General features: G+C 44.5%; 1 protein-coding gene across 2 annotated transcripts in view; it reads right to left on the bottom strand.

Annotated features, from left to right (window-relative positions):
• ptpro (protein tyrosine phosphatase receptor type O) overlaps positions 1–12,290 on the bottom strand; it is a 47,691-nt gene extending 35,401 nt beyond the window's left edge. For both annotated transcript variants that reach the window (XM_028953762.1, XM_028953763.1), the window contains exon 1: positions 11,826–12,290. In XM_028953762.1, the coding sequence (XP_028809595.1) occupies positions 11,826–12,275 (450 nt within the window). In that variant the 5' untranslated portion in view covers positions 12,276–12,290. The remainder of the gene's footprint in view (positions 1–11,825) is intronic.
• Between the last annotated feature and the right edge of the window lie 3,857 nt (positions 12,291–16,147).

The following is a 16,147-nucleotide window of genomic DNA, read 5'->3' as shown; positions in this document are numbered from 1 at the left end:
ATAAATACTTAACCCATATTTTTATTGTCATGGGGGAACTGAGCCGACCTCACAATTTTTGTTGAATATGCATTATGTAAATCCAAATGCTAATGAGGTACTTCATTTCCCTGCCAATTTAGATTGCCCGGGAAAGCACAAAAAGATTATGGTATGAGACCAAACAAAAATTCTGAAATGTCATGCTGGATCTCCTAAAACCCAAACAAAAAAGTCCAAGGAGTGACACTTGCTGAACCGCACCTCTCTCATGTCAGAAGAATTGCTGAGCAGCTCATGTAGGGGCAGCCAGAAATATAGACAAGAGAAACATGACTCATTTAGGCCATTCAGGAGCAAGATGGGGGGAAAATCCCTGCCTTTCCCTATGCCAAAGTGCCACAAAAGACAATCCACCAATTCCAACAGCTCTCTTATATGGTACGTTTTATATACATTTACATTTTTAATCATTTATCAGACGCCCTTATCCAGAGCGACTTACGATCAGTAGTTACAGGGACAGTCCCCCTGGAGACACAATGGTAGTAAGCAGGATTTGAACCGGGGTCTTCTGGTTCATAGGCAAGTGTGTTACCCACTAGGCTACTACTGCCCTGAATAGTAAATATGTGGGTATGTATGCATGTAGTATCACAGGTAAGGTGTTCACAACCACATTTACCTAAACACCACATCATAGTGTGTTAATAAAGATAAAGAGGGGGTGTCTAGTCATCTGCCAATTAAGAGCTGCTTCAGCATTTTCTGACAGTTAACCCAGTGACCCCATGACCGACATCTGTCAAAAGAAAAGCCTGGGAGGATACCTGACTCAAAGACCATATGTACAGTGGGGGGAAATAATTATTTGATCCCCTGCTGACTTTGTAAGTTTGACCACTATCAAAGAAATGATCAATCTCTAATTTTAATTGTAGGTTGATTTGAACAGGGAGAGACAGAACAGAACAACTGTTCAAATATACCTCCCATTGAAATGAGAGAAATCATTTCCCCTATTGTACATTGAATTCTTGTACATATTTTAACATAATTTGTAAAAAAAATATAAGAGATATAAGAGAAATGAAATGTTCTGACTTAATGGTTTCAATGGTTTACTTTACTTTACTTTACTTATCAGACACTTTTATCCAAAGCGACAAGAGGAAGACGCCAGCAATTCTCATTCGGTTTCTATAGATTTGGAGTTACAAAACTAAGAGCCCTAATAAGGCCTAACTTGTCAGGAAAAGAACATGAACGGGAATTGTAAAGTGCTAGACTCTCTCTCTCTCTCTCTATATATATATATATATATATATAGAGAGAGAGAGAGAGAGAGAGAGCCAGGAGAGGTGAGAATAGGCATGACATGGCTGATTGGCTGATTGAAGAAGAGGCGGGCTGCCCCATTTTGGACCATCTGGAGTGGTTTTATGGTGAATGCAGAGGCTCCAACCAGGAGAGAGTTACAATAGTCGAGTTTCGAGATGACCATTGCCCGGACGAGGAGCTGAAAGAAAAGGCCTGATCTTTCGAATGTTGTAGAGAGTGAACCTGCAGGATCTGGAGAATCCAGCAATGTGATGGTTCAGACTCAGTTTGTCGTCAATCCAAACTCCGCGGTTTTTCGCAGATGCCGTAGGTGTTAACAGTATTCAAAGTAGCTGGTTAAAAGATCCATGAAAATGCCGCAGTTAGCAAAATGCACGCATATTTTCAAGGTCAGCCTCAAATGTACAGTGTAAAAGCACACCGGGAACAATCAAACCAATAAAGGAACATGAGGATCTTGTAATCTGATGATTATTGACTCTTAACTTCCAGGCCTGTGCTCAATATTTTGATATGTGAATACATCATTATTATGGACATCAATACGGTAATGCCTGTATTGATTAAAACTCTCAAAATGTTTTCATGTTTGATTGTTATGTTGCCAAGATGCTATAACATTCTACAATTACTTACTGATGGCTTTTTTTTTTTATTATTTCACATGATGGTATAATATTGTATCAGACTGAAAAATATTATCCTGACATAAAACCATGACCTACATCATCAATATGAAAAAGAGAACTCATTTATTGGCCAAAAGTACAGCCTAGAATGAGAAATTGGACCGTTTTAATGGGGCCGCAGCCGAATGTTGACGCAATAAAAATGCACTCATTAAATCCGCAGGTTCGCGCGCTCTGATCGTTCTTTCTGTGCATTTTCCAGGCACACGCTGCCAGAAATAGAACGACAGCCAGGATGGCAGTGCAAGGTCTTTGCAATTCTGACGCCTCTTCAGGTTTCCTCTCCCACAGCTCCATCCTGCAGCTTCATAATCCCAAACGTCTCCCGGGCACACGGTAGTAAGCGTTACCAATATAGCACGGCGCTTAGAGAATAACGCGGGACCTTGTACGCTAGCAGGAATGTGCTCTTTGAAATGCAAACAGTTCATTGCCATTTCTACGTTTAATCATCCGATAAAGACAAGCACACAATTAGAAAATCTTTTTTTTTTTTCACGCAGTGCTTACAGGGAAATTTGGCCTCTTGTGACTGATGCATGATGTCCCTCCTGAAGGGACAGCCCACTCCCACCAGCCCTCTCACTCCCCTCTAGGTGAATGGAGGCTTTGTTTAAAGCGCTCGAGTGGCGCACACATACACTCTCTATGGAGAGGACGCTGGCATCCAATCGAGGTGCAAGGGACTCGCACACAAAGTGGTCCGGGGGGGGTGAAAGGAGTATGACCCCCGGAAAGGGAGAAGAATGGGGAGGGTCACTCACCCACAGACTGAGGGCGTCACCAGCAGACAGCTGCCAATATTATTATGCAAAAAAAAAAAAAAAAATGTTCTTATTCTTCTGCTTGAGGCTGCGGTCTAAAGGAAGCCCTGGTTGACTCAAGAGAACCTTCTGGAGACCTTTAGGCAACTTCCAGCCAATAAACGAACGTGACAGCAGACACCCCATTAGCCTGTGAATGAGGGTCCCTGCTGGGACAAACGTTTAGGAGGACAGCTCCCCATGTTTCTCACTCCCAATAGCCAAAAATCTTGTTTAGGACTGAGTGATGATGCACATGATGGCTTTCAATGAAAAGACGAATATTTTCAGTGCTTACATTCATTTTTTTAAGACAAAGTGAATGAATAAATGTTTGGTATTGTCAAAGCATGACTTTAAAATTTACCATTGTTTTGATTGACATCAGATTCTGTCCAGACACTGCAAACGTCGAAGTGGAATAGGAAAGTACGGAAGGAAAGTGAAGTGATTGTCACATGTGATACACAGCACACAGTGCACACAGTGAAATTTGTCCTCTGCATTTAACCCATCACCCTGAGTGATCAGTGGGCAGCCATGACAGGCGCCCGGGGAGCAGTGTGTGGGGACGGAGCTTTGCTCAGTGGCACCTTGGCGGATCGGGATTCGAACCAGCAACCTTCTCATTACGGGGCCGCTTCCTTAACCGCTAGGCCACCACTGCCCCTATATGCGTAGAGAGGCTCATTATCAGCAGCAATTAGTCTCGAGTCCCAACGCAACGCCCGTCAACTGGCCGTCTTCGCTGCACCATTATCCCAATGACTGTTATCCTCGCGCCTTCTCGTGATGCTTTCTGTTCGATCTCATTTCCATACGAGAAAGCATTTCGCCCCTAATCCACGCTGGTAGGCTTAGAATCATCAAAGAATCTCGGCATTGCCGAAGATTAGCGGCATTTGTCTCTTCGGACGCGCGCAGATGTGCAACCCGGATGTTTAATCCGGCCGCTATTTTTTTTTTTATGAGGCAGCTGTGACAACAAATCTTTGTTCTCCGGACCTGGATACCCGGCGCTGCACCAGGACAACACAGGAGCCGGCAAGCCGCCCCTGCCCTCTACCCCGGGGGCAGCGTGCCACTCCTGTCACGCCGACGGGACCCGTTTAAAGCCGGCCTGACCCAATTCACACCGCGATGGGTCCCTGCGTAATTCTTTACAGGAGTGAACAAGTGTAAAAGTTGACCGGCGATAGGGGTCCTAGCCAGTCACACGCCGTCTCAATTAAAAATGCAATTTAAGCGAAGTTTCTGGGCGTCTTGTTTACAAGGACACGGACGAAGCGCCGGGCCTGAAATGAAAGGTAAACATGGAGGAATGTGCAGTGTCTGATGCTGATGGTCGGACGGGCTGGGGGAGGAGAGGACAAACAACCTCCTCACCCCTGGGAGGCGAGAAGAAGAGAGAGAGAGACAGAGAGAGAGAGAAAACACCCACACAATGAACATTCACTGTGGGTGCCCAAACGCCCGCTGCCAAAGTGAAAGGGGGACACCACAATGCCTCCTTTGGCAAAGTCATCACTGCCTCCTCCCTCACAGATTCAATTAAGAATCCCAGCAGAGCGGGAGAATAGGAGACGACCCATAAATCCCTGTATTTGGGCTGCAGGAATCCAGCTTCCTCCCTTTGACAGGATGTTCCAGCCAAATGAATGGGACAAGATGACTTGGCACTTTTTAATCAATCAATCAATCAACCTACTGCATTTCAAAATGGCATCCGCTGCATCCACTGTTTTCAAAGTGAAATGTTCTATCGATGATTCAATTGTCTATCTAGATTCTCATTTTTAAAAAAATATTTCTCTGATTAAATAAAAAAATAAACCTTAATGTATGCCACGTGCATTGCATGTAAAGTTTTTTGTTTAATTTTATGTTGACGATTAAGGCTGACTCCTCATGAAAAACAGTATTCAAATATTATCACAAATATATTTCTAAAGTTGCTGTTGATGCTCTGGTTCAGTCTCAACTGATGGCCTATAAATGTCAATAGCACCTTTAGAAATATGCTTAATCGGTGAACAACATTGGTGACATGTTCCCTAACAGTAAATTTACTGTAAATTTTAATTGATTAGTAAGTTACCTGTTAATCACAGAAATTTCTGGCTTCTGAAAAATGTTAATTAATATAGTTAAAGGTCCCCTAACATTTTACTTTATTTCTTTAACATTAATATGAGCTCCCCTAGCCTATGTTCCTGCAGTGGCTAGAAATGGCCACGGTCAGAACATTACTATCTATCTATCTAATCTAGATATAGCTATTGTTGACTTTTAGTCTGTATGTGTATCTATGCTAGGCCTCTACAGGGGTGATAAAGATGTTTAAGTGATTGTGATTGTCATTGAAACACTGCAGCACAGCACACGGTGCACACAATGAAATGTGTCCTCTGCTTTTAACCATCACCCTTGGTGAGCAGTGGGCAGCCATGACAGGCGCCCGGGGAGCAGTGTGTGGGGACGGTGCTTTGCTCAGTGGCACCTTGGTGGATCCGGATTCAAACCGGCAACCTTCTGATTCCGGGACCGTAATTCCTTAACCGCTAGGCCACCACTGCCTCTTTTCATCATGAGGGGAATGTCGTCATAAGGGCAAGGATATCGTCTCTCATACTTTTTCCGGCCACAGAAAAACGCAGACAAATCTTCTCATTTGCACCAAGCACTGGGGTTGGTGAACGGTGTTGACATAATTTCCCCCTCATTTCTATTGCCCGCTCTCCTCCTCATCCCGCCTTTCTCCTCTACATTTGCCTTTAAACCTACAGACACCAAAACGGTGCATCCTGGGAAATGTCATTGTGTGACTGGATCAAAGAGGCTGTAATTCTGCACCACTGCTGAATTTCGGAAAGAGACTTCATATACAGTATTAGGGGACCAAGAAGACTGATATGAAAGCAAAAAAAAAAAATTATGTCAAGGGACCTTCAATACTGTATTATTATTATATTACAAATAAACTGAATTATTAAGTTAATGACTACTGGAATATTACCTATGATCAAATCTATCTATTTATAGCTATTGTTGACTTTTGGTCTCTATGTGTATCTATACTAAGCCTCTACAGGGGTGATGAAGATGTGGAAGATTTTTTTTTACAAGGCAGGAGCGAGGTTCGCAGTCCAGGTAGGCCACCTGCCAACTTCCTGTACGTTGAAACAATGACACACAAAGCGTCCTCAGAGCAAATGGGGACGTTGCCCTGCCTCACGAAATGGCTCCATGTGGACGCGCTGTCGTTGCACAGCGGCATGGTTAAAAACCAATATCAGGCAATTAGAGGATCCATAATGGAGATTACATCCGCTGACGATAAACAACTGCAGTCATCGTCCCGATTTACCGCCCAGCCTCGGCCACTGTGGCCCGTGAGCTTGCAGAGCACTAAACGGTGTCTTCTATCGGCCTTTATCTGTCATGGCTGCTTAGTTACAGAGGCGGTTTACTCATTTAATGAAACACATTTACAGCCCCATCAAAAGTGCAAATGAAGCATGCTGGGAAAACACCCGACACGCGATCCCAGGCAAACACAGTGGTGGCCTATCAGACGAATCCGCCCTTATCTGTCAACCCAGGCCACCCAACTACTGGTTCAGTCCTTAGTAATCTCACGACTGGACTACTGTAACACCCTTCTAGCTGGTCTACCACTATGTACCATCCGACCTCTTCAACTCATACAAAAGGCAGCAGCACGACTGATCTTCAACCTTCCCAAATTCTCCCACACCTCCCCTCTGCTACGTTCCCTCCACTGGCTCCCAGTAGCTGCACGCATCAGGTTCAAAATACTGATGCTGGCCTACAAAGCCAAACATGGAGTAGCACCATCCTACCTCACAGCCCTTATTACACCTCGCACTGCACCTCGTATACTCCGAGCCTCCAGTACTGCTCGCCTGGTCCCTCCATCTCTGAAGGTAAAAGGAAAACATTCATCTAGACTCTTCTCCGTCTTGGCCCCTCGGCGGTGGAATGAACTTCCACTTGAGGTCAGAACAGCTCAGTCACTGAGAACCTTCAAACGACAGCTCAAGACCTTCCTCTTTAAAGAATATTTAGATTAAATTGTCATTTTCTTGTTGTCAAACTTTGTACAGAATCTACAACAGATGTATTCATAGTTGGGGTCCTAGTGAACCAGAACTGATCTCTTCATCGATGGTAACTTGAAAGCACGTTGTAAGTCGCTCTGGATAAGGGCGTCTGCCAAATGCCGTAAATGTAAATGGCCTAGCGGATAAGAAAGCAGCCACGTACTCAGAAGGTTGCCGGTTCGAATCCCGAGCCGCCAAGTGCCGCTGAGGTGTGTCTGCTCCCCGGGCGCCTGTCATGGCTGCCTACTGCACACCAAGGGTGATGGTTAAAAGCAGGTGACACATTTTGTTGTGTCACCATGTGCTGTGCTGCAGTGTTTCACAATGACAATCGCTTCACTATCAAAAACGTAAACATTAATTCTGGCAACCTTGCCACCCATTACCCAGCAGAATATAGCCAGAATATGTTGCCTTTCTTCCACTTTGCTTTAAACACTCCTTCTAGGACACACACACACATAAAAAAATCGAATCGTGGAGCCCATAGGGAGTATTCAGGTAAAGGCTGATGAAAAATGAGCTTGTCCAAAGCGGCCTCTATCTTAAATCCAGCGGAAGACATACCACCAAGCCCTTAATAAACCCAAAAATAAGCAAGGGGGCCTTCACCATTCATTAAAACGGCTGGAAAATTAAGCAGCTCTGGCCGCACAACATTTATCTCCATTCTCTCTAATCTACATGAAGCGCATATGCAAATCGAGCCCAGGGATGCATGCGGCCAAAGCGACTGCTAAGTAATTCATGAGACTGGTGTAGAAGCGTTAAGATGACGTTACTTGATCATCTTTGCAGCTTGTGGTTTTATTAGCACTGCAAACGTCTTCATTTTCTACATCCTGATATCGTCATCTCTTATAAATGTTTGCGCATTGGAATTACCCTTATGTCCCACTGCTTCAGCCGTTTCTCCACGAAGCGTGAACGCGTCGATTTATTACGCCTCAAACGGAGACCACAGCACACTTTTAAGAGACGCTCATGCACCAATCCCGATCATCGCCAGGAGCCTGAGTGTAAACGAAGCGGAGAGGCTCAAAGGAAACTGCGCTCAGATCTTTCCCGGGTGGCCGGCCTTTGATGCACTTTTCATTTACCGCGCAGACGCAGAGTTTGCATTGCCGGGTGGCGCCGTCAGCTAATGAGGGCAGATAAGAAGCTAATCAGACCGTTATTGCATGCCGCACCATGATGAGCCCATGCTAATGGATTATGCGACCAGCCAGATAGGGATTTCAATAGAATGCTTCATTGTCAATTCTATTAATTGCTCATACAAAATGCAAACTTAGCACTTGGCAAGACAGAGCAAAAAAGAAAGAGACTGTCTGGGCTATAAAAGGGTTGCAAACAAATAGCAAAAGAATTAATATCCACATACATTCTACTGTAATATGCACTATATTGCACTATATTAATATATTGTTTCAAATACAAGGCTGTTGGGGTTACAAGTATTAATTTTATGGCCTCTTTATTGGGAGCACTTCACTCTGTAACTACATTATATACAGTACAGGGCAAAAAATTGGACACACCTTCTAATTCAATGTGTTTTCTTTATTTTCATGACCATTTACTGGGTCAGTAGATTCTCACTGAAGGCATCAAAACTATGAATGAACACATGTGGAGTTATGTACTTAACAAAAAAAGGTGAACTAACTGAAAACATGTTTTATATTCTAGTTTCTTTGCTCTGATTACTGCTTTGCACACTCTTGGCATTCTCTCAATGAGCTTCAAGAGGTCGTCACCTGAAATGGTTTTCCAACAGTCTTGAAGGAGTTCCCAGAGGTGTTTAGCACTTGTTGGCCCCTTTGCCTTCACTCTGCGGTCCAGCTCACCCCAAACCATCTCGATTGGGTTCAGGTCCTGTGACTGTGGAGGTCAGATCTCCACTTTTTGTTAAGTAAATAACTCCACATGTCTTCATTCATAGTTTTGATGCCTTCAGTGAGAATCTACCAATGTAAATGGTCATGAAAATAAAGAAAACACATTGAATGAGAAGCTGTGTCCAAACTTTTGGCCTGTACTGTATGTTAGACACATTTTGTGGGAAGAACACTTGATCAATTCATCAGCAGATTGTGGAACACTGCTGACAAGACAGCAACCACAGGCTGGGCTGCAGTGTGTAACTGTGGACATACGAGATGTGCCTCTTGGGGAAACGTCTGGTCAGTGTACATCGCGGCAAAACAAGCCCTGGTCTACTGATGACATTTTACAATTCAGTATAAACCTGTCAGTCCTAAAATGATCATCAGGTTAAGAAAGTTCTTACGGGCACTGTGGGACTTTTAGTTAGGCTTTTTAACCTCTAGTTCATTATTGCATTATTAAGATTATATGTGGATGTGGAGATTACATACAAATGTACAATTTATGGACTGAATGGACTTGCTCCACTAGATTAAAGACTGTGCTAAATGGAAACAATCCATCCCGAATCTAGACTGTAATGAATCCAGGATCGATAGCGTCTATCCTTGTTACAGCCATACAACAGCAGACAAAAGTTCTGATTATATGTAGATATGTAGATTCTGAAGAATCCAGCGCAAGAAACGTATAGAGTATTTCTTGTATCAGGAGAAAGTGAAGTCTCCTTCGCCTCTTTTTTACCTTCATGGCTGATCTGTTCACTATTGTCATCATGAATAGCGGCTTCGTGAGACGCTCATTAACATGAGTGAACGATAAGAAAGTGTTCAGGACTGTTGGAGACCATCCTTGTTGTGTAACTTAAGGTGGTGGAGAGAAGACAAGAGTGTGAAATGCTGCCATCACAGCAAAAGCTCCCTGATTTGGGAGCTTCAACTTTTTGCCTTGTTTACTTTTTTTTTTCTTTATTATATAAATTTGCGTTTTATTAATTCATGGTCCAGTGTCTTCAGTTTTGTTCTATAATGTAAAAAATTCAAGGCCCATAAATGAGTAGCTGCATCCAAACGTTTGACTGCTAGTGTAGATGTTATGCATTGCTTGTTTTGACTATTAGTAATTAATATGTGTAATGGAGGATAACAGGGAAAACCTAATTTTCCCTACAATAAATTAAAAAATCTGTATGTTCATAGTGCACCACTGCATTCATTAGAACGTTTTTTTTAGATTTTTAAAAACTTAATGAGCACGGTACTCATGTTCCATCGTAATTTCAGTTAAATGGAGTCCTGCTTAATGAGGAGATCACAGATTCATCACCAGCACAGCAATTTGTGCTCATGCCAGCTAAATTCACATCCTCCCATTATCTCAGCTGCCGTAAAATACATGGCAGCCAAAAATAGCCAAGTTATTGCAGCGATGCTATCGGAGACTGAACTGTGAAAATGCGCCAGTCAATATGAGATTCTGACTGTCTGAAAAGAATGAGGATAAGTATGCAAAGCCCCAGTGGTGGGCAGCCTGTTCACACCCAACACAATGAGAAATTGGGACAGGCATTCGGCAATATATAGTAAATAGAACAAAATCCACCTTCTGTGTCCCTTTTCTCCCTTCTCATTACTCCAGACTTGGTGAAAATTGGCAGAAACGGCCTTTGCTAATCCATTCCGAGGAGAGGCTCCTGGAGCCTGTAAAATGCTGGTGTAGATGTTGAGCACCTGGCAATGGGTTGCTGGTGTTGGAGGACCACTGTCACATTGCAAGAAAACTGCTATTTTAGGTAAGGGCATCGGAGTGAATAAGAGACTAGATCAGTACATAAATTTCCATTAATTAATGCATATTTACATTATGTATCAATACAATATTCAAACTGGCCAAGATGTTTTCTTACATATCATTACATTGCTATATATAGCCCACTATATTTCTATATAATGCTGAAAAGAATAAAATGAAAAGAACGGCCTCGGTAGCTGCCAGGTTGGTGCCCGGTCCTGCCATCGGGGCCTGAGTCATTCCCACTCCCCATTGCTATGGTTACCGCCAGGCTCAGGTGCAACCGCTCCGAGCTGTGAACAATGATGTCACCGTGGAGGATGCGGGCAGGGCACGTGCTGCCGGTTCGGCCGGAGAGCAGCGGGCTCCATCTGCGCCTCTCCGGCGCATCAAGCCGCCCATCAATCACGTCCCGGCGCGCCAAACCCGCGGCCAACCTGTAACTCCGATTCACCACAGTCTTACGGTCCAGTCTCATGGTTGCCAAGTTGAGATGGAAGTGGTTCAGCTTAACGTGGTCTCCTCGCTTTATGCAGACACGATGGGGATGCTGCTGATTCTATCCGGCTCTGAACAGTGAAATACGCGCGGTATTTGCCTCGGCCGCAAGCTTGTTTCAAGCAACAAGGTGGAATTTCTGGCCCTTAGAAACCCAATTCTGCAAATACGCATTCAGCATGGTTTCTAGGGTCACGGTCACCCCCTTTTGCTTGGACCAACCCAGTTCTGGATATTAATTTATAGACTGCGGTCCCCATTCCGATGTTTATTCTGAGGGAGCTCGCTTGAAATGGAGTTTAATGAAGTTCAATAAAACAAGCTTTCACGGGATTTAATTTAAAAGGCCGCAAAAAAAATGTAATGTGGTAAAAGTGATTATTTGTAGCGAGGTCTGATGCATTTTTACTTGAGAATATATATACACACACTGTATATGTGAGTGGCTCTTCTTTAAGCACCGGACCCGGCGTCGGCGCCGCTCTCTCCGGGTCAAGTCCCGCCGCAGCCGCGGTGCAGCCGAACTGACCCAGTTCCGCTCGGAGAAAACGGCGGACGGAAAGTAACTTCGCCTCGAACCATCCTCTCCCCCACATCCAAAAAAAAAAAAAAAATAACCCCACAGCGACCAGACCGGCGCGAATATTCGGCTAAAGTGTCCGCCGCCGAGGCGACCCGAGCGGAGCAGATGGCCGAATGGCGGACCCCACCTGGATGCTGAAGAGGAGGGACGCGATGCAGGCCAGCGCCGGTGCCATGGTCGCGGGGAAGGGCTGGCGGCGTCGCGGCTTCGACTCTTCGGCGGCTCGCTCATCCAAACAATGGCGAGGGTCTGCAGCATCGGACCCTCTCCCCCCCAGATCCGTCGCCGCCGACCCCCTCGCACGGCGGCGGCGGGCTTCGCCTACGTCGCTCTCGGTCTCGCTGCCGACGCGCCGTGCGCTTGTGCCATCGGCCGGGACGAAAGCGCGGCGGCGGCGGCGGCGGCTCCTCAGCACGCTGGCGTCCGGGGAAGGAGCGAGGCGGACGGGGAGGCGGCGGCGTCGCTCATCGCTGCCGTTCTCCCCCCCTCCCCCGGCGCCCCGCCCTTCTCTCCCGCGGAGGCTCGGACAGAGGAGCCAGTCACCGGGCGACCCTGCGGCGGCCAGCATGTGCGCCATTAGCACGTTTTATCGCGAGGCAGGGCGACTGGTTGTTGTTTTTTTTTATATATCGATTCACTCGTTTTTTTTTTGTTTTTTTTTAAACAGCATCGCAACCAGCATCGCACGTTCGCCAAGTTAAGTCGGGTTTTAAGGGCGCAGAGTGGAAAACAGTAAAAAAAAAAAATCAGACACGAACATATGGAGGCACTTGGAGCGTAATCCCGCGGAGAAGTGCTGCCTGATCCGAATAAGCGCTTCTTTTTCGGCCTCTGGATTATGAAGCGTAATGGATGTCCGGTTCGCGTTCTGCGAAGATGCGCACGTTTGTCTGGACCTGGCGGGGATTAGCCTTCTTTGTCTGCCTCCAGTGGTCGTGAAAGATGGCTTTTTACAGTGTAATCTGTAAAGACGAAAAAAAAAAAACACTTCATTTGTAGATCACAAAGATTAAGGTCCGTGATTCTCGTCGTGGTTAAAACATTTAAAGAATCTGGGATTAAGATTTACAAATCAGGAATTTGCACCATACTGCTGGGTGATTGTTTCTGTTGCCTGTAAACATGTTAAACCCTACATTTTACTTTAATCTGGAACATGAAACAGTTTCCTAAACTGCAGTGTTGCACAAAATAATATGACTGTGACTGTGGAATGATGGGGCAGTGGTGGCCTAGCTGATATGGAAGCGGCCCCGTAATCGGAAGGTTGCTGGTTTGAGGCCTAAACCTGCAAGGTGCCACTGAGCAAAGCACCTTCCCCACACACTGCTCCCCGGGGCGCCTGTCATGGCTGCCCACTGCTTACTAAGGGTGATGGTCAAATACAGAGGACACATTTTGTTGTGTCACCGTGTGCTGTGCTACAGTGTTTCACAATGACAATCACTTCACTTTCTTCATACTGCATTAGATACATTAGAGTTTACAAATTACATTAGATATTACAGATATTACATTAGTAATTACATTAGTCAACAACAAATGCTAATATGAAAAGATGGTATATTAATTAATTGACATGTAATAGTATATAAATAGCAATATTTAGCACATAACCTACAAGACAAGACTTATGATTAGATAAGACAATACAGTACTTGTGTAAGCATAACAGAATGGAATAAGCAGTATTTGAGAACATAACCGAAAAAAGTACAGTACCATTCAAAGGTTAAGGGTCTATGAAAAAAGGAAATGGGTTTGAATAGACGAATTACAAAAAATATAATAAATAGTAATTGTCAAAGTTTGAAATTACATATGCTGATGCACTAGATACTGTACAAGTGTGACTATGGCCAGTTTTATTACTTATTTTATCAGTGCAACGTTTTTCAGCTGTACTTAAATAATTAAAACAGGTTTTCTAATAATCAATTATGCTTTCAATTTGACACATTTGGGTTAAGTAATACAGCATTCCACTGGAACTGATAATGTGTCTTTTTACATCTATACAGATATTAAATTCATTAACAGCCATTTCCTGTTTCTGTCTGGTTTATGTTGCTAATATTATGGTTTGCATTTATTTTCCACGTGAACTTATCAGACATAAGTCATCTACATAAAGTCCATCGGAAGCCAGTTGCGAGAGAAACCAACAGCAACACAGAGGCTTTGCCCGGATCAGCCAATCACAGGCCCGCTTACATTCACCCCAGATAAAAGCTGCGCTGCCATTGGTTGGCCGGGAGCCCCGCTGCATCGCCAGTCTGACGGAATGCGGACAAAGGGTCTCCCTGATGTCTGCTAACAGACCGCGCCTGTGAGGACACAATGAAAAGCGGACGTGTGCTGCTTAAGTATTGAAATCACTCGCGTTTAAATTACTCTTAATTCATTTCCAGCTCAATCGTTTTAAGACGGTCTGAAAGTGAAAGCCCGAACGTTGACGACACAACATCCGTAGAGTTAAACCATATTCTCAGGTTCAATCCAGCTTTTAAAAACCGGAAGTATTTGCTTATATTTTGTGTCGAAAAAATTTGGTTCCATATTTTGACTAAACATTTCACAAACAAAACGAGTAATTTCAACGTTTCATTTCCAATGGCAATCCATAATTGATTACATTCTGTATGTTTTTTCATTATATTCATGTTTTTCTATTTCAAAAAACTTTCAGTCATAGGAAAACTTTTTGCGAAATAATTCCCCATTTCCTGCGTTGCCACATCGAACAGTGCAAATGATAAAACATATTTCTTTAAAACTTCTATTTGCATTGGTCTCGGCCTTATACCGCCACGCTGTGGCAGAAAACATTATTCAAGCTGCAATTAACAAGTCAATTAGATGTATTCTTTTAAAAATCAATAGGTACAGATTAATGATTAGGTTAATGATACCGTTTGTCTGATACCATCCATGTGACCAAAACATTTATAATTAATTTAATGTGGAGAGCTAGACCAATATGCTGCAAGTGACAATGATTTAGCATTGTCCTGTAATGACATTTTGGAATTGTAGCTTTATTGAAATAAGGCGCTGCCAATACAATGCTGTGAAAACACACTATAACAGACATATGCGGCCGGATCTGCCTTCCCTGCACCACTCCCACTCCGGTCCTTTTGTTAAGAGCGTATTTATTAAAAATAAAAAAAAAGTGAGGTGATTGTCATTGTGAAACACTGCAGCACAGCACACGGTGACACAACGAAATGTGTCCTCTGCTTTTAACCATCACCCTTGGTGAGCAGTGGGCAGCCATGACAGGTGCCCGGGGAGCAGTGTGTGGGGATGGTTCTTTGCTCAGTGGCACCTTGGCGGATCGAGATTTGAACCGGCAACCTTCTGATTACGGGGCCGCTTCCTTAACAGCGTTATGTGATGTGATGTTTGTGAGTTTGCAACAGGGCTATATGACAAACATTTACAGCATTTACATTTACAGCATTTATCAGACGCCCTTATCCAGAGCGACTTACAGTCAGTAGTTACAGGGACAGTCTCCCTGGAGCAACTTAGGGTTAAGTGTCTTGCTCAGGGACACAATGGTAGTAAGTGGGATTTGAACCCGGGTCTTCTGGTTCACAGGCGAGTGTCTTACCCACTAGGCTACTACCACCTTAATGGACAGTGTATTGTGTGACATGGCCTGTGGTGTGCTGTCCTCATATTGCTGTCCTCCAGTATCCTCCCGCCCGTCCATAAGCACGCTAGGTGGACTGGCAACCCGGAGCATATTTCATACACAAGAAGTGTCAGTTCTTGTCAGGGAAGGAGTCTAACAGCCGCTTCATTGTCTGGCACGGCTGAACTTGATGCCAAGTCTGCCAAGACAGCACGGTTGCCAGGCATCCATCCTTACCCGCCAAGAACAATAAAATGGCTGGTCTTGTGACCTTGCATGCGTCAGACCTCCTGTGCGCTACTTTTTTAGTTGTTATGTTCACCTAGACCTTCACACAGCACGAGTTATGGGCTTGGAGTGATGGCGGCGCTTCAGTGTGAGGTAGAGGTGTGGTGCATTGCGTGTGAGGAAGGGAGGCGGTGTCAGAAAAGGTGAGAGTTCAAAAGATTGGGGCCTAGACTCAGATTGCCATCTGTGTAGGGTTGGCAATGCCTGGCAAGGATATGAGGATGTTCCAGCCTTGGCCATTAGATGAAAGTGAAGTGATTGTCATTGTGAAACACTGCAGCACAGCACACGGTGACACAATGAAATGTGTCCTCTGCTTTTAACCATCACCCTTGGTGAGCAGTGGGCAGCCATGACAGGTGCTCAGGGAGCAGTGTTATAGGACGGTGCTTTGCTCAGCGGCACCTTGGCGGACCAGGATTCGAACCGGAAACCTTCTGATTACGGGTCCATTTTCTTAGCCACCTTTCATACTAGGCCGCCACAGCCCCTCCATTATTGAAGGTTCCACTTGGTTC

Source organism: Denticeps clupeoides, chromosome 15 (assembly GCF_900700375.1).
Source record: "Denticeps clupeoides chromosome 15, fDenClu1.1, whole genome shotgun sequence".
In the NCBI taxonomy this organism is placed as follows: domain Eukaryota; kingdom Metazoa; phylum Chordata; class Actinopteri; order Clupeiformes; family Denticipitidae; genus Denticeps; species Denticeps clupeoides.
This window is presented reverse-complemented; position numbering and strand designations above follow the sequence as displayed.